The sequence below is a fragment of the Typopeltis vanoorti genome, chromosome 12 (assembly GCF_054136105.1).
Source record: "Typopeltis vanoorti isolate ZY-2024b chromosome 12, IOZ_Tvanoo_1.0, whole genome shotgun sequence".
Lineage (NCBI taxonomy): Eukaryota > Metazoa > Arthropoda > Arachnida > Uropygi > Thelyphonidae > Typopeltis > Typopeltis vanoorti.
The window spans coordinates 49,724,803-49,743,369 of NC_143560.1; the positions used below are offsets into that span (position 1 = coordinate 49,724,803).

Sequence of the window (18,567 nt, forward strand, 5' to 3'; positions counted from 1 at the left end):
TTTCTCTGGAAAAAATATCTAACACAACATCAATTGAGTCAGGATGACTGGGTAAGTTCAAGTTACTTTCAGTGGATACTGAAGTATCCATTTTTTTCTGTGAGAGTGTCTGCAGGTTTGCTTTTAAGTGATAACCTTGCCATAATCATTTTCACAAGTGGGTTCTCATCAAACCATTTTTGGGATTGCTTTCAGAGTGAGATCGTACATTCTAAGATTGATGTGCTCAACAGAGAAGCAGTTGAGATCATAAAGTTCAGGTGTGGTGAAATAATCAGATGGCGGAGTAGCAATACAAGTTTCCGTTTCTGCTGATATTTTCTTAACCGCAACCATCTCAGCATAAAGAGGATCACAGAACAGGTGTGGTGGTGGCTAATTTCCTTTATGCATCCTCATATGATATATCTTGTTCTGTTTTTATCTTTCTTTTTCATCTTTCAATTTCTAACATGCACAGGATTATGCTAGATGATCACCCTGACAGTTTACGCATTCGGTTTTCTTTGCAGAGCAAGATTTGTTATCATACTCTTTATTACCACATCAGGCAGAGATGGAAAAGCCACAACAGACAGTTTGGGCTTATCCATATTTCTGGGTAGTTTTTTTCAGAATGTTGTTGATATGATGTTTTGCTCTAAACGCTTTGAACAAAGAGCAGCAACATTATTTCAGTTGTTTTTTCACCTGTTGCATGGATTAGCAGAAAAACTGGTAGTCTTATACTGGTATCACATGTCATTTGTTTCTTACTTTTGTTAGCAAAATGTGTAGCAATGGTATCATTACTTGGTTGGGACTTTGATAGGGCCCCTGAAACAATTGAGGATGAAGAATTCATGCTCAAGTAGTTTTTTTGGTTCATCATCAGTACTCCTCACCCTCATGGAGCCACACATGGACTCTCCAGCAAGCCATGACTGTGCTTATGGAATGACATAACTACCCAGGACACTAATGAAGTCCATAGCAAAGCATTGGGCCCTATCCCTGAATCATGGGGAAGTTGACAGCACACTTGACCCTTGCAGGCAAGCCCACTAGCTGAATGATCCTGTCTGGGCCATCCAGGACCACCCATCTTGCTGAAGCAGAGGCCAAAGTAGTGCAGAACTACCAGGATTCCCCTTTTTGGATGTTGACAAGTTAAACTCGTCAACGGTAAATACAATGGCAAGGCACTGGATCCCAGTAGTCTGGAAGATAGGATAGTATAGTAAAAAAGACTCAGAAAAAGTAGAGTGAAGAATATATAAAGAAAAGCAAAGGAAAAGAAGATGAATGAAAAGGGTCAGTATGATCACTGCGAGGTCCCTTCCACCACAAACAGGTACTTTACCCAGAGAGGTGAGAAAGAGGACAGAAGATACACAAGGAACATACACAATATCTCCTCTCCTTTAATTAGAGACATATATGATGATAAGGATATCTATGGTATAGAAATAAGTGAAAATTTTGCAGTTCATGTGAAGGGTGTGTGTATGTGTGGGAGGGGTAAATAAGAACATAGGGTATTCACTAGAAGCTAAGCAAAGCTGTGGTCAGCAACCATGAGAGGTCTATGTTGTTCTCAATGGGCACGAATGGAGCAAGATACAGATGCCAGTGTGAGTATGTCATTAGTGAATGTTTCTAAGGTGAGGTATAATAGATACATAAACATTGGATGATCTATTAAAGGCCCTTCCTTGATGAATACCAGACTTCTTGGGAGTGTCTATATAATAATATTAAAATATTATGCAACAATAACAATTCTGACAGCATAAAACTTCTAAAGTGTGATTTTTTTGGGGGAAAGGGGACCATCTGTGTGCTAAAAACTAGCAGATAAGAGCCCTCCCTCTCTCTCTCTCTCACCCACACACACAGAGTAAGTTTATCATTTTATACTGACTACACAAAAATTCACCTTGGTTGCTACAGCTGATAATGGTGGCAGCTGAGGACGGACAGAAATCATCTTCTGAGGATACACTTTAGGAGGAGCAGATGAAGATTGGGTAAGAACCTTTGGTTGTGCCGGAGCCAAAGACATCACTGATGAAATAACTGGTGTAGTTTGCTGTGATGTTGTCTTGGCTAAAAAATAATAACAAATAAGTACATAAATAATAACAATAATAAATCATTTACCAGAATTTCCAAAAATAATTTCCAAGCTGATCAAATAAAATTTAGATAACAGACTGAATTAATGATCTAGAAACAAACATAAACTGCATGGTTCAGTAATTAAAGTGTATTATATTACATATTTTTTTTTACTTATTTAATAAGTTGTAAAAAATTTAAATAAATTAAACAAAACCTTTTTGTAAAGCTACTGATGAAAGGTTGTAAAACTAAACCTATCATACATTGATCTAGATGAGCAAGGGATTAGTCTGAAAACCCTTACTACATACACACAAAAATTTTCCAAGCCAAATTCGGGTCACCATTAAGTATGCTGTGATATGATGGGTATTGAAAATTCATGAATAAATATGTCCACAGAAGGCAAGGTTCTTCACTGTAACTTAACCAACAATCTATCAGTTGGAAAGTGGACAAGAATTTCCCTATGCAGACTATGGCAGTAATGAAGTTATTAAAAGTTTGTTTGGTTAGTGTGGTTAACACATTCATATCAGGCAAAGTCTGTATGTGAGAAATCACGTAAGGAATGGCTGTACTGTACACAGAGTGTCCATTAAGTAATGAGAGAACAATTATTATGTCAAAACAAAGAACTATATTTGGAACTATCAATTGCACAGATTCAAAATAATCTCCCTACAACATTTTCATCTGTCGTGCAGGTGTTCAATGGCACAGTTGAATTCCTGAACAGGAACCTCCTTCGGTGTCTGGGTCACACAGCATTGGATATCCTCTCAATATCACTTAAGCGCTCCCCTTTCAAGGCACACTATATCTTTGGGAAGAGGAAAAAGTCTGTGGGAGCAAAATCTGGCAAATGGGAAGGGGGGGGGGTCAATTACACAGACTGACTTCGAAGCCAGCAACTACTTCACAGGCAGCACAGTGCTCAGGTGTGTTGTCGTGCAACAGAAACCAATTGCTATGGAACAGTTCTTTCCTGACACGTTGCATGCAGGCATACAGATGCTGTATTACTCCTAAATAATACTGACCGTTCATGTAGTGCCCTCAGGAACAAATTTGCAGTGGATAATTCCAGCAGTGCAAAAAAAAAAACCATTGTCTTGACACACGATTTTTGCTATCTGACTTTCTTCTGCTGAAGAGAAGACATTCAATGCTATTCCATGCTCTGCCATTTTGTTTCCAGATCAAACTGAAAACATTAACTTTCATCACTAGTGACAATTCTTTGCAACATCTCACGATCTTGATCGACTGCATGGATGAAATTTTGACAACATGCAGCATGGTGCTCTCTCTCTCTCTCTGTTTGTGTGTCAATGCATGTGGCAAGCCTCAAACAAATCTTCCTCTTGTGCAAATCTCTTTCTAAGATTAATCTGGCCATTTCCTCAATGATACCAAGTTGTATGGTGAGTAGCCTAGCAGTTTTTTGCCTGTCATGGACAATAATTTCCCTAGCTTTAAACACGTTTTCATTTGTCCGTGGAGAAAATGGCCATCCACAGCATGGATCATCCTCCAGGAGACTCCTCTCCTCTTTAAATGTTGAAAAGCAGTGGAACACCTATGCACAGCTGCACAGTCATTGCCATAAACTTTTCTTAGGTCATGGTATATTTCTTTAGCAGTTTTTCCTAATTTACAGTAAAATTTTATCACACTTCTTTGCTCCATGATGCAACTTCTGACACGCTCCATGCACACACTCTTACTTCAATGGGTGCCACATGAAAACTGCTGCATCACCCAACTTGAAATTTGCACCTGCAATTACAACACACTCTCGTGGTCAAAACTATAAACACATTTGCTACTTTTATTCAAAGGGCTCTGCTGCAAAAAATCAATCTCATTACTTAATGGGCACACACATACAGTGTGCCCGTTAAGTAATGAGAACAGTTTATTTGTGACTTATATACATTCATACTGTGATTAGGATAAGGATCTTTTTTTTTCTACTATTGTTTTCATTTTTTTTTTGGTATTAGTAATATAATAAAATTACTTGTTTTTCTTGATTCTGCAGTATAGTGTCTGTTGAGTACAGAATGTTTCTCACACTATAGGAACATTTTCATTCCAATTTTCTAAAAGAACAATGTAGGAGTAAAAATTCATCTACTCCTGAATAAAAATGAACCCTTCTATGTATTATAAGAAACAGACAGCACTACTGATCGCTAACAAAAGACTACCACATGCAAAATACCTATTACTGATAGGAGAGAAGAGCCACTGAAAAAGAAGTTATGTAATGAACTTAGGATTTGTGAAATGATGGATAATTTCAAAGATCATCAAAAAATTATGTATATATTACCAGGTAAAAATTGTATACTATCATTAGCAAATAAAAGAAAATCCATAGAAAACTAAAGGAAATGCAGTGGTGCCTTGGTTAACAACGGCCTCAGATAACGACGTACTTGGTTAACGACGAGTGGCTGTACGAAAAAATCTCTTGGTTAATGACACAGGCTTTTGTTAACAATTCTCCATTATGTGAACCTCTATCCGATCTAAAAAAAATGGGATTTTCCGATCGCACTCAGCACATGCGGGAAGACATTGTCGAATAGAGAACAGCCACGTGGCATAGCTGTGAAGGTCAGATATGTTTGACCCATCATAGCAGCTGTTTATGTTTTTCATTTATTGTTTCTTTTCTTGTAGTGTACTGTGCTTTATTTTAAAATTTGTGGTTATAAATGCGTTTTATGATGAAAATGGGTATTAAAGCATTTATTTTTTATGTGTTGGTTCATATAGACAATAAATCGGCAGGTGCGTGTCACTGTTCGTTCGCCATCAAAAGGTAAAATCAAATCTCATCTGTATAATAATCGTTGTATTTATAAGCTGCTAATCAGTGTATGTTACAGTAAGTGCTGTATCTAATATCGTCACATTACAAGCAAAATGCACTAAGTCAAAATTTGCAGGTTTCGAATTTAACTGTTAACTTTTATTGCAAAAAGTTTTTTTTTGAACTTTTACTTTTATTTTCAAGTGACGATATGTTCTTTGTATCCCTAGTCTTAGTGTTATACAATTTGTAATAACACCGTATTTTGCGTATTTTTTTTTTACAGAGCGAATTTTTTTTATCGTGTGACAAAATGGGTCCCAAAAGTGAGGGAAAAAAACAGAAAAATTTTCTCTATTGAACAGAAGAAAGAAATAATGGCAAAACATCATGAAGGTGTGAAAGTTATGCAGCTAGCTCGAATATATGAAACCAGTCATTCTACAATATCAACCATTTTGGCTAAGAAAGAAGAACTTATGGTAGCTAAGGTTGCTAAGGGAACTTCAAGGTTGAATGTCAGAGGGCTTCTTTTTGAGCAAATGGAAAATCTATTACTAATTTGGATCAAAGAAAGAGAAATGGCGGGCGATACTACATCTCATAATTCAATCTGTCAGAAAGCTAAACAGATTTGTCAAGATTTGAAAAAGAAGACTTCGGGATCAAGTTCTGAGGTAGATGATGATGATTTCAAAGGTAGCAGAGGTTGGTTTGACAACTTTAAAAAAAGAACAGGAATTCATAGTGTGCTCAGACACGGAGAGGCAGCTAGTGCTGACAAAGCAGCAGCAGATAAATTTGTCAATAGCTTTACAAGAATTATATAAGAAGGAGAATATGTACCTCAACAAGTCTTCAATTGTGATGAGACTGGTTATTTTGGAAGAAAATGCCCAACAGGACATTTATCACAAAAGAAGAAAAAATACTTCCTGGGCATAAACCAATGAATGATAGGTTAACATTGCTTTTAGTAGCAAATGCAAGTGGAGACTGCAAGGTAAAACCAATGTTAATCTACCACTCAGAGAATCTCCGAGCATTCAAAAAGTTCAATGTCTCTAAATCCAATCTCGGTGTTTTGTGGAAGTCTAACAGCAAAGCCTGGGTCACAAGAATAGAATTTAGAGACTAGATTTGCGAAGTGTTTGGACCAACTGTCAAAGCCTATCTTGAGCAAAACAATCTGCCTCTAAAAGCCATTTTAACCTTGGATAACGCACCTGGCCATTCAAACAGGCATACAAAAAGAGCTACCAGAGGAATTACATTTTATCAAGGTGATTTTTCTTCCTCCCAAGATTACATCTCTGATTCAACCTATGGAGCAGCTGATAATTGCAAATTTTAAAAAACTTTACACAAGGGCACTTTTTACCAGGTGCTTTGAAATGTGTGAGGCTACCAACATAACCCTAAGAATATTTTGGAAGGAAGAATTCAACATTGTCATAGCGATTAGGCTAATTGTAAAGGCTTGGCAAGAAGTAACAATGAAATGTCTCAAAGCAGCATGGAGGAAACTGCGTCCTTCCTTTGGTAATGAAGAAACTTCAGATGAAGGACACAAATTGGTAAAGGATATTGTGGCAACTACTCATGATCTTAACTTGAAGTAGAGGAAGAAGATGTTGAAGAATTATTGGAGATGCATGACCGAGAACTGACTACTGACGAGCTAAAAGAATTTTTCAAGCAGCAATGGGAAGAAAAGGAAATTTCATCTGAAGATGAGGATGGAGAGAAAGAACAAATTACGCCTGCTGAAATCAAAAATGTTTTGGCAAAGTGGGAGGAAGTTCAAAATGTTGCTATGAAATGGAATCCAAACAAATCTGAGGTTATCAGAACTGCAGATCTATTTAATGAAAAGTCCATGCAGTTTTTCAGAAACATTTTAAAAAAGAGGCAGAAGCAAACAACCCTAGACATGTTTTTTACAGGTCCATTTGTCAAAAAACTCTGAAGTGAGCCCAATTGTCCTTCTGGTGAAGATTGATAATTAAAAATTGTTTTCATGAACAATTCATTTAATTAATGTTAATTTTTTTTGTAGCAAATACATATACTGTATAATAAATAAATGATATTTACCATATTTTATGACATTTTAAATGAGTTTTATCTGCATTTTTAGTGTGTACTATGGTTGTGAGGAGGAGCCAGAACAAATTAATCGATTTCAATTAAATCTTATGGGGAATCGCACCTCGGATAATGACGGTAATCCTGGAAAGCATTACTGTCGTTAACCAAGGCACCACTGTATATATATATATATAAAAAAAACATACAAATAAATACACATAATTAGCACAATAAATTTACAAACTGAATTGCTGCTCCATCAACTCACATGTATTCCTGCTGAATTCAATGAACTAATAATGTTGATCAAAATCATCTGATCAACATTATTAGTTCACTGGATTAACCCTCCCTATATTTATTTACTGAGCTACCAAATGTATACAGCCACTATTTATTATCAGTTAGTTATTTATATTTCACAAACAAATCTTTTTCACTTTCCTCATAAGTTTTTATTTTTATTTTTTTAAATTATGCCAACAATATATCTAGATGTTGTTTATTATTTTAACGGTATAATAGAACACAGAAACTAAGTAAATAATTAATTTATTAACTTGATGCTGATATTTCGCTGGTATTATAACCAGCATCTTCAGAGCACAAAAACACTGTTTGTCACAATACGCGAGACTAAAACAACATGGTGTATTTAAACAAAATTGTAGCAGCAACACAAAGACTAGAGTCCTGATTTTGGTGCCCTCTATCTGGAAAAAAAAAAAAAAAAAAAAAAAAAAAAAAAAAAAAAAAAAAAAAACGCTATCATATATTACTAGAGTCCTAGAAAAGTGCTAGTTTTTTCTTAATATGACTGTCTCCCAGATCTTCGGCAAGTTAATACGGCCATATTTGTTGAGATTTGGAGTGTGTTTTAGGGCTTCTGTCGCCTCTAAGAACAATCTCTCTGATTTATATGGGTTTCTGTGTAGTACTTTTGTGTTTTTCCAGTTGATCCTGTGTGCAGGGGTATCCAGAGCATGGTCTGCTAGGCCCGACTTCCCGACGAAAACAGTGTTTTTGTGCTCTGAAGATGCTGGTTATAATACCAGCGAAATATCAGCATCAAGCTAATAAATTAATTATTTACTTAGTTTCTGTGTTCTATTATACCGTTAAAATAATAAACAACATGTTCGACGAACACATAAGTCTGTCCACACGTTTAATATATCTAGAATTTATAGGATCACATGTTATTTGCTCTACCCCAGAAACTTATAGGACATACATATAATATCACAACTGTTAATTATGAATAATTTGTTTGCTACTAATGAAAGTATTTCTATTCATACCTGTTCTTTTCTCTTCCTTATATTTCCAATTCTCAAATAGTTCATTAATGATGATTCGTACATTACAACTTTTAACAATTCAAATATGTGAACAAAATATAGCACTCTTTAATTATTGTTTTCTAATATATCCCAAAAATGCACATTAGTTTCACCCCACCACCACCACACACATTTTGTTACAATCGAGGAACTGTCAAAATATGTGCACATTTTGCACAAAATGCAAAAATGAAATTGCTGACAGGCACGGTGTTTTCGTTAGCCTCACCAGATGGTCAGGGTGGCGGTAAGAGATTTCCACCTGCTCTGGGCATGAAAGTGTTATCGCATTCTTATACTTATAGTATACTCATATATTATATGAGCATATATTACTATATATATTATTATATATATAATATAATATATTATTTGGTCCACTTGCTCAGTGGAACAAATCTTTAAAGCCCTGTTTTTTAGTGTGTTAACAACACAATTTTTTGTATTTTTGTGTTGAATGGTGGCAAGAGTTTACGTATATATACTAGCCAGTATGCAAAGGCTTACAGTAAACAGCGAAGGAAACACTGTCAGAAGGAAGACGTGTCACGAGTGTGTCTAGAAAAGGAAGCAAGTTCTGACTTTCAAATTGTATGTGTTTATGCTGTATTAAAAGTATCAATATCGATTTGTTCTCTGATAATATTATATATAGCATATAGCTGATGTAGTTTATTTTTTTTTATTTCACAAGAGGTTAGGCCAGTAAAATAATGTTTGATGAAATCATTATCACTTTGGCATGTTGTTGGAAATGTAATATAGCTTGTCTTTGTGTATATCTGCATCTACTCCAGATGACCTTAACATGAAGGTCTAAAAGCCGGGAAATTATTTACCGAAATGAATGCTGATCACTGTGTAACATTAAAAGCAAAGAATCACCCCTCAGGGCATGCACTCAGCAAACTTCTGATGCATCACAACAGGAATATTCTTCCATTCCTCGTGCAAAACTACCCCCATTGCTGATGATGGCTGCTGTAGTCTGGTAATTCGTCCCAAAGATGTTAGATGGGATTGAGGTTTGGACTCTAAGATGGCCAGTCAAACACTTCACCACCGTTTTGTGGAAACCAGCCTCGGACAAGCAGTGCAGTATGGCATGGAGCATTGTCAAGCTGAAATATGCAAAGGTCACTGCTGAAGTACTTCCACAGCATGGGAAGCATGAAGTTATCCAGGTAGCCATCAGACATCATGATTTTGGTGATGTCCACCAAAGGACAAATCCCCCATCCAAATGAAACATCCCTATAACATCAGAAGATCTATCTATATTGCGGTAGCAACTCTCTACCTCCCATTGGGGAAAGGGACCATGCAATTTTGTAGTGGGAGGTTGCTTAACATGTGGAAATTTCAGTCAAGAAAGGGATTATGCAGAACTAAAAGTTGGCGATTATGGAAAACTTAGGAAGCAACTTGGAGCAGTGCCATGGTATAAGAAGCTACATGGAATGAATGTCATTAGTGCATGGAAAGTGGTCACGGATTGTGTGAGCGAGGCAATATCAGAGTGCATCCCTACCTTTTGGCAACTGGTATATGGTGTACGACTTCATTACTTCCACCTTAGTATCACCACTTCTGGGTCTAGCTCGTGCTTCCCATGCTGTGAAAGTACTTCAGCAGTGACCTTTGCATATTTCAGCTTGACAATGCTCCATGCCATACTGCACTGCTTGTCCAAGGCTGGTTTCCACAAAACGGTGGTGAAGTGTTTGAGTGGCCATCTTAGAGTCCAAACCTCAATCCCATCTAACATCTTTGGGACGAATTACCAGACTACAGCAGCCATCATCAGCAATGGGGGTAGTTTTGCACGAGGATGTGCTTTGCATTATGGGATACTAAGGCAAGTGATCAGAACTTATACCACCTTTACAATGAGTAGCTAAAGTCATGAAAATACTTCAGGCACAAACTTTGTTTGCTTACATTTGGATTAAGGATTAAACCAAATATATAAAAGGTGGCAAAATATTCTAGAGGCTGTTGAAAAGAGCTCAGAAATGAAGCAAAGAGTGCTGTAAAAGGAATTAGAGATGATAAAGATGACATGAAAACTAGTATGGAGTAATTACTCAAAAAATTGCTAAACGAAACAATCACTATCAGTAGAGTAGTAATAAACACTCAACAGACATGCAATCAGGAATACATACCATAATTGAAGTAGAAAAAGCCAACAAAAGCCTGAAATGTGGAAAGGCAGCAGGAGTAGATGGTATTCTACCAGAAATGCTCAAGTACGGAAGTACAAAAGTCTTACAGTGGCTGCACTGCATAGTTCAGAAGGCCTGGACAGAGGGATTAATTCCAGATGATTGGAGTAGAGTTCTCATAGTACTCATATATAAAAAAGGGAAATAAAACTGAATGTGAGAATTACAGAGTTATTTCTCAAGATTTATGCAAGTGTACTTGAGAAATAGTTGAGAAGGATTGTGGAAGGGAAGCTTGGTGAAGAACAAGCTGGATTCGGGCCAAATAGCGGCTGTCAGGATCAGATTTTCACTTTACAACAAACAGCTGAGAAATCATGAGAATATAACAAAGATCTGTATTTAAGTTTTGTAGATCTGGAAAAGGTATATGACAAGGTGCCAAGAGAAAAGATATTCAAAACACTGCAGTTATATGGTGTCAATGGGGCATTACTTAGTCCTTATTTGAGTTGTAAATCAGCAGTTAGAATTGAAGGAAGTACAGGAAGATGGTTTAATGTTAAATCTGGTGTCAGACAAAGATGTACATTACCTCATCTGTTATTTATTATCTATATCGATCACATTATGAAAGAAAGTGGTATTAAACCTGATATCAAAATTGGAGATGTTAATCTCAGCTCTTTACTTTGTGCAGATGATGTTATAGTTCTAAATAAATCCAGTACAAGTCTGCAAGATTCCCTGACAAAATTGAATAATTGGTGTAATAGATATGGTAGTCCACACGGTTAGACTAATGGCTGTGTGCTTCGCAACCATATGCCTGGGGAAGGAGTGTCCGAGGTTCAATACCCGTCGATGACGTGAGGAGCTGAAGAATCTTCCTCAGCCATAGCCAAGTTAGCCAGTCTTCAGCGTGGACAGTAGGGTTTTTTCTCCAGTTTATCCTGGGGTTTTTCATCCTGCAAAGCAGGCAAACCAGCCTTGGGAACTCAACACTACAGACATAGCATACACCGGGGAATAGGGCTGACCACCTTATCCTGTGAACAGTTTGAGGTCTGATGATTAATAAACCCTTGACACCGCAAGGTAAAAGAGGAGAAAAAGGAAAATGAGATCAAATGAATGGGATAGATATGGTACGAAGGTCAGCGATAGCAAGACAAAGACAATGAAAATAAGCAGATGCACTGAAAATATCAACTGCATTGTGAACGGAAAACCTATAGAACAAGTAAAACTTTCAGCTACTTAGGCACGATTTTTATTGAAGATGGTAAATTAAATATGGAAATATAGTAGGAAGTCAACTGAATATATTTATATTGAATAAGAGAGAAATTAGTCAAAACACTAAATTAGCTATATAAAAAACGGTGTTCAAACCTATTTTAACTTATGGATCTGAGAGCTGGGTTAGAAATAAAACACTTGACCAAAGACTAGAGACCACTGATATGAGAATCCTGAGAAAGATTACAGGCGTGAACAGATGACATCAGTGGCAATATCATATTAAAAATGAGGATATAATTAGGAAATAACTTGACATTGTTATCATCCAGGAATGTGTTAACAGAGCTAATCTCAGGTGGTATAGTCACTTAAATGCTAATCTTTCCTCTCACATAATGGGAGAGGAAAGATTAGCAAAACAAGTGTTCTCTACCAGGTTGGCAGGAAAAAGACCCAGAGGAAGACTAGTGCTTCAGAAGATAGAAATATAAGATCTGATAATGTTGGAGTCTTGACAGGTAAAAGATTGATTTGGAGGAAAATTGTAGATAGGAAGTTAGTAATGATGCTTTTCATGTAGTACTATCATATCACGAATTTGATGATGATGAATGATTATTATGGAAAGATAACTTTACTCAGTACTGATGGTAGGAAAGTGACAGAAGCAGAAAAAATACTTTGCAGTTACTGAGGTGACCAAGACAGACTGATGAGGGCATTGAGGTAGATGAACTGGAGGTGCTCAGCATACTGTAAAATATCGATGTGAATACAGCAGTGGGCCTGGATGGTATGTCTGCTTGTGTGCTATGAGAATATGCAAGTGAATTGGCAGTGCCTCTGACGAAGTTGTTTAATCTAAGTCTCAGCTCTGGCAAGGTTCCAAGGGAATGGAAAGAGGTTACTATTACATAAAGGTTTCTTGAAGACAGAAGTAGCAAATTACAGACCCATCAGTATCTCTGGAGTAGTAGTAAGAATATTGGAAAAGTTGTTAAAATCAAAATTCAGGAATGGGTGAATAGAAATATGATACTTTATACTGGGCAGTAGGGCTTTGTAAAATGTAGGTCCTGCTTCAGTAATTTATTCACATTTTAAAATAAGGTGACAGCAGAATTGTATATGGCTATACCATGACACTACTGGACTTTGCAAAGGCATTTGACAGAATACTGCACGGAAAACAATTCAATTACACAAGTGGGGACAAATGGGAATGGATATGAGGTTGATGGAAAGGATGACCAGGGGGGGGGGGGGTTACAGACACCATGAGGTAGTGTATGGTGGGGCGGAATCAAGACAAATGAGGGTGACTAATGGGGTGCTCTAGGGCTCTGTACTAGGACTACAACTTTAATTTGTAGGAAGGTATAAGAAAGTATATTAATGAATTGTATATTAATGATATAGCAGAATATTTGAAGGGGGGGGGGGACATCCAGCTGTTTGCCAATGATGCAAAACTAGAGAGGGAAACAGTTGATCAAGGTGATGTAGATATCTTACAGGATGATTTAAATAAAATGGAAGCGTGGGCAAGGATAACGGTTGTCAATTCAGTGTTGTTAAATGTAAGGTAATGCTCTTTTGGATGAAAAGATTACACACTTCATATCACACTGATGGTACTAATTTAGAGAAAATTGATGAGGAGAAGTAAAATAATTCATTTCTTTCTTATGTGAAGAGCTAGCACTCCATCACAATGTGACAAATAGTGAGAAGCATGTTGCACTGTTTGTGCATAGGTGAGTCATCAGCCCTCAATAAAAAAGAATTTGTAAAGTGACTGCGACCTATGTGGAGTCCAGCAAGATCAACTTCCTATCTTCTGTCTCTATTTGACTTGACTGCCAATGCTCAATTTCAGGCTTAATCTTGTGTAATGTATTTGCCAGTACTTTCTGCCATGATGACTACTGCTGGGTAATTAATTTTCAACTTACTTCTAATTTTTCAGAAAATGACAACGTAAATTAAATTATTAATTATAAAAACTTTAATTAATAACTACTTATATTTCAGTAATGTTACAATGAAATCTTCAGGAATCACAAAACAATGGTATGTGCATGCAGGCACTCACATTCAGCAAATGAGGCTGAAGAAAGGCAACTGACGTGGTCCTAGAGTCCTAAAAGGTGATCCCTAGTAGACTAAATTGGGTTGTCTTGGCCACTGGGCTGACAATATTAGAATGTATGCTTCCCAAATTTGGGACAGTCTCATGCACCCAAATTTGTTGAGGTTTGGGAAGTTTTTCAGAACTAAGGCTGATTCAATGAATAATCTTTTGTACTTATACTTGCAGTGGTTTAATAACGTGGCCTTCTTCTTCCCACATGTTCTGTGGTGGGTGTCCAATACACGATCAGCAAGTCCATCTGGTGGAACTAGATGTAGTCCTTGTGTTCGGATATTCTGATATTGGCTGTCCTACCTGTTTGGCTGTAGTAGGACAGTTTGCAACTACAAGAGACCTGGTATACTCCAGGTGGGTCTATGGGGAGTGGCTGATCTTTGGTGGAGCAGATAAGAGATGCCAATTTCTTATGTGGTTTGTAACTAGTTGTTATAGTTCTAACTACTGTTACAGTTGTAACTAGTTCTTCAAGTAGGATGTTAACAATCTACTGGTATGTCCAACGTACACTAACTTGTGGAAGAAACTTTACACAAGGAAGCACATACACTCCAGGATGTGAAAGAGAATAAGGCTGATCCTTTAGAAAAGGTTGTTGGCTGGATTTGTGATTTGAAAATAGCATGGGAATTATATTTACAAAGAACTTTGGCTATCTTTTCAGATGTACCCCAAGATTATTGTTATTGCATGGCACCTCCATAGAGCCCTAAGACTTCGTGGGAGACCAAACTATCAACACCATGCCTATCAAACCTTTCCTCGAAACCATTAACAGACAAAGCACTCACAAATGACTTGAGTAACCCACTCCATTCATTCACCACTCTCCAAGTGAAAAATCTAGTACTCATGCTCTCCCTAACCACACTCTTACCCAACTTCCAAAGATGACTTCTTGTTCTTCCCCACTAGCTGAGTGCTGAAACATTTCCCCTGCATCAAATGTATAAAATCCTTTAAATAACTTAAATGTTTCTATCATATCTCCCTTTTTATTCTGTCAAATGCAAAATTTGACAGTATACCAGATGGTATTTGCAAAATTCAGAAGTATCACCATGTGGCCATTCCAACACAGCTGTCACTCTATTATGAAAAGTTAGATTGCTATGGCATGACCAACCCTTCACAACAAAGCCATGCTGCCTCACAATAGAGTATCATATTCTTATCCACCTAGTCCTAAATTCACGTTTTGACCAACTTTTCCAGTACTTCTACCACTGCTCCTGAGATATTAAATGGTCTATAATTTGCTACCACAAACTTGATCCTCCTTTATGCAAAGGAATTATTTTGCCCTCCTTCTAGATATAAGAGATAAAACTAGTTTTGTTGCGATTTTGTGTATCAGATGTAGGAAAGTGGTGCGGTATTTTGTATAATTTATAGTGGTCATCACCAATAACTTAAAAAGTGTTTTGAAGATAACTATGTTCTTTGACAAGAGCTGTCATTAAAACAATAGCCATGGCTCTGTTTTAAGAATGCCATACTGTTAACATGGATGGTGGTGGGACTGCTGATGTAAGTACCTTCCAAAGGAATCAGAGATGATAAGTGATATTAAAACTAAAGATAAACACATTCATTCTGAATATCTGGAATAATTACTTGGAAAGATTGTTATATGAGAAATGTGAAATGGTATGTGCTGATTGACTATCCCTACTTTACAAATTCTTTTTTATTGAGGGCTGATGACTCAGCTATGCACGAACAATGCAACATGTTTCTCACCATTTGTCACATTCTGATGGAGTGTGACAAATTCATTTCTTTCACATAAGAAAGAAAGAAATTATTTTACTTCTCTGTATCATAATATGCATGCATATCTTGCAATATGTCCTCTGAATTTCAAATCTCTATCCACCATCACTCCCAGATATCTAGCCTCATCAATTTACTCTAAATTAGTACCATCAGTCTGATATGAAGTATGTAATCTTTTTATCCCAAAGCGCATTACCTTACATTTAAGAAACACTGAATTGACAACCATTGTCCTTGCCCACACTGCCAATTTATTTAAATCACCCTCTAAGATATCTATTGTGTTGTTGCAAATGAAATGGCCGATTGAAAAAGAAGAGAATAAAAAGAAGAAGAATACCTGTTTAATCAAAGTAATCTCCAGCAGCATTAATGCATTGTTGCCAACGTGTGGCAAGGTCATTTATACCACATTTGTAAAAATCAGTGTCTCTGGAAGTGATGAAGTCCTCCACTGCCCGATAAATTGATGCGTCGTTGGCAAAGCATTTCTTGGACAAAAAATGGCTCAAGTGCCAGAAAAAATGGTAATCTGTTGGGGAAATGTCAGAATGGTATGGAGGATGAGGCACAATTTCGTAACCCAAATTGTTGATTTGCTGTATGATTGACACAGCAGTATGTGGTTGGGCATTATCCCGAAGCAATAGGACTCCATGTCTATTCACAAGTGCTGGTTGCTTAAGGCACACAATTTGTCATGCATTTGCTGCATATCTGTACAATACCGAACTGCATTTATCGTTTCACCTTGTGGAAGGAATGAGTAGTGAATAACACCAGCAGAAGACCACCATACAGTAAACAACATCTTCATTGGATGCAGAGGTGCCTTTGGAGTCCTTTCTGGAGTGTCTTTCACTCCCAACCACTGCGACAAACGTGTACGATTGTCATAGAACATCCACTTCTCATCCACAGTCACAATTCGTTGCAGGAACCTTTCTTCTTTACTTCTTAAGAGAAAAGAACACACTTCCAAATGCCGTGCTTTGTTTTCATCAGTGAGTTCGTGAGGCACCCACTTGTCGAGCTTCCTTACTTTTCTTATTATTGCTAAGTGCCATGAAACAGTTGAGAAGTGTACATTTAGTGTCTGGGCGATCTCTCGTACAGTTTGTCGTGGATCTGATTCGATTAAATCTTTAATTCATTAGAATCAATGGAGGATGGACGATGGCCACAGAGTTCATTTTGTAGCCTCAAATCTCCTGAGCGAAATTTTGCAAACCAACGGCGAGGGGATCTCTCATTAGTTGTTCCTCCACCGAATGCTTTATTGATGTTTTTTACTGCAGCCACTGCAGAATTTCCCAATTTGAACTCTTAAAGGTATAGCAACCTTAATTGACTGGGTTCCATGATTGACTTGATTTCGGCAGTATTCAATGTTTAATGCTCGTTGAACGAAACAAATACTACAATAGCATCTCCCACATGTGACACTGTCACATGACATAAAAAATTTGCATATACCTCAGCACTTGCTTTCTTCAGCAACCAGTACAAACCTGACAGTCATTCAACGGTAATTTCATTTGCAACAACCCAATACATCACTTTTCTTTTAGGCTTGCACGGTGATCCAAATGCATTTTTGAAAATTATGGAGACAACTACCGTGTTTGAATAAAAACTTTAGTTTAATATAACTAAAATCTACAATTCGACGTTTCTACCTTCTTCTGGAGCGTACAAATATACACAAGAAACAAGCTATACTACAATCAAACTGGTTCGTTAAAGACACTGACCACCCGCTACCACAACTGTTGGCCTGACCTCTGGTGGAAAAAAAAAAAAAAAAAGTACAAATTAAGAATAAAAAATTATACATCAACGCTAGAGTCCTATTATTTGTGTTGTCTACTATATACATATATTAACATTATTCCAGCCAGTTGGAGTGGAATGGTTTCTAATACTAGCAGATTGGCTAGCGTCCTGACTTATGTTGACCAATACATCACCTTTTCAACTGTTTCCTCTCTAGTTTTGCATCATCAGCAAAATAGCTGGATGTCCCCCCTTCAAATATTCTGCTATATCATTAATATACAAATTAAAGGGTAGTGGTCCTAGTACAGAGCCCTGGAGCACCCCACTAGTCACCCTTGCCGACAAAAAGATAATGTGATGTTAATCTGGGTTTAAGAAAGCAGAAATCAGGATTAAGATCCTAACCCTTTTCTAAAGGATTTTCAAAGTGCTATTCTGCTAAACTGGCTGAAACCATTCCTTACTTTCCCCACAATTCATAAACATGCAAGCATCATCCATAGTCTTACCCATGGTTTTCCTTCTTGATTACTAGCAAACACATGACACTACTGTGCTATAGGTTTTGCATCCTGTCATGTGTGAGATATATATATATATAATCAATTTCCTGATATATACCCTCAAGAGATGTACAGACAACTATGAAAGTATTGCATGATTAAGTTTACATTACAAATTTCCTATCAACAATTTTCCTCCAAATTAGTCTTTTACTTGTCAGCAATCATACTGTCATATCTAATATTTTGGTCTTTTAAGGCACTCCAGACTGAATCAATCCACCTAGAATTTGGTCTTCCTCTGGTCTTTTTTCCTGCCATTAAGTATCAAACACGTGTTTTGCTAACATTTCTTCTCCTATTCTGTTCAAGTGACCATACCACCTTAGATTTACCACACTCACATATTGTTGGAAGTTTTTCCCCACCTGGTAAGACTATAATAAATTTAGTTTAATCCTTTAACCAAGTGTAAGCAAACAAAGTTTGCTCCTGAAGTATCTTCAGGACTGAGGCAACTCATGGTAAAGGTGAACCAAGCTCTCATCACTCCTTGTCTCACTATCTCCCATAATGC

General features: G+C 37.0%; 1 protein-coding gene across 3 annotated transcripts in view; it reads right to left on the reverse strand.

The window, feature by feature from the left end:
* LOC150100777 (zinc finger MYM-type protein 4-like) overlaps positions 1–18,567 on the reverse strand; it is a 521,809-nt gene that overhangs the window by 331,983 nt on the left and 171,259 nt on the right. For all 3 annotated transcript variants that reach the window (XM_090402210.1, XM_090402209.1, XM_090402211.1), the window contains exon 11: positions 1,919–2,088. In XM_090402210.1, the coding sequence (XP_090258336.1) occupies positions 1,919–2,088 (170 nt within the window). The remainder of the gene's footprint in view (positions 1–1,918; positions 2,089–18,567) is intronic.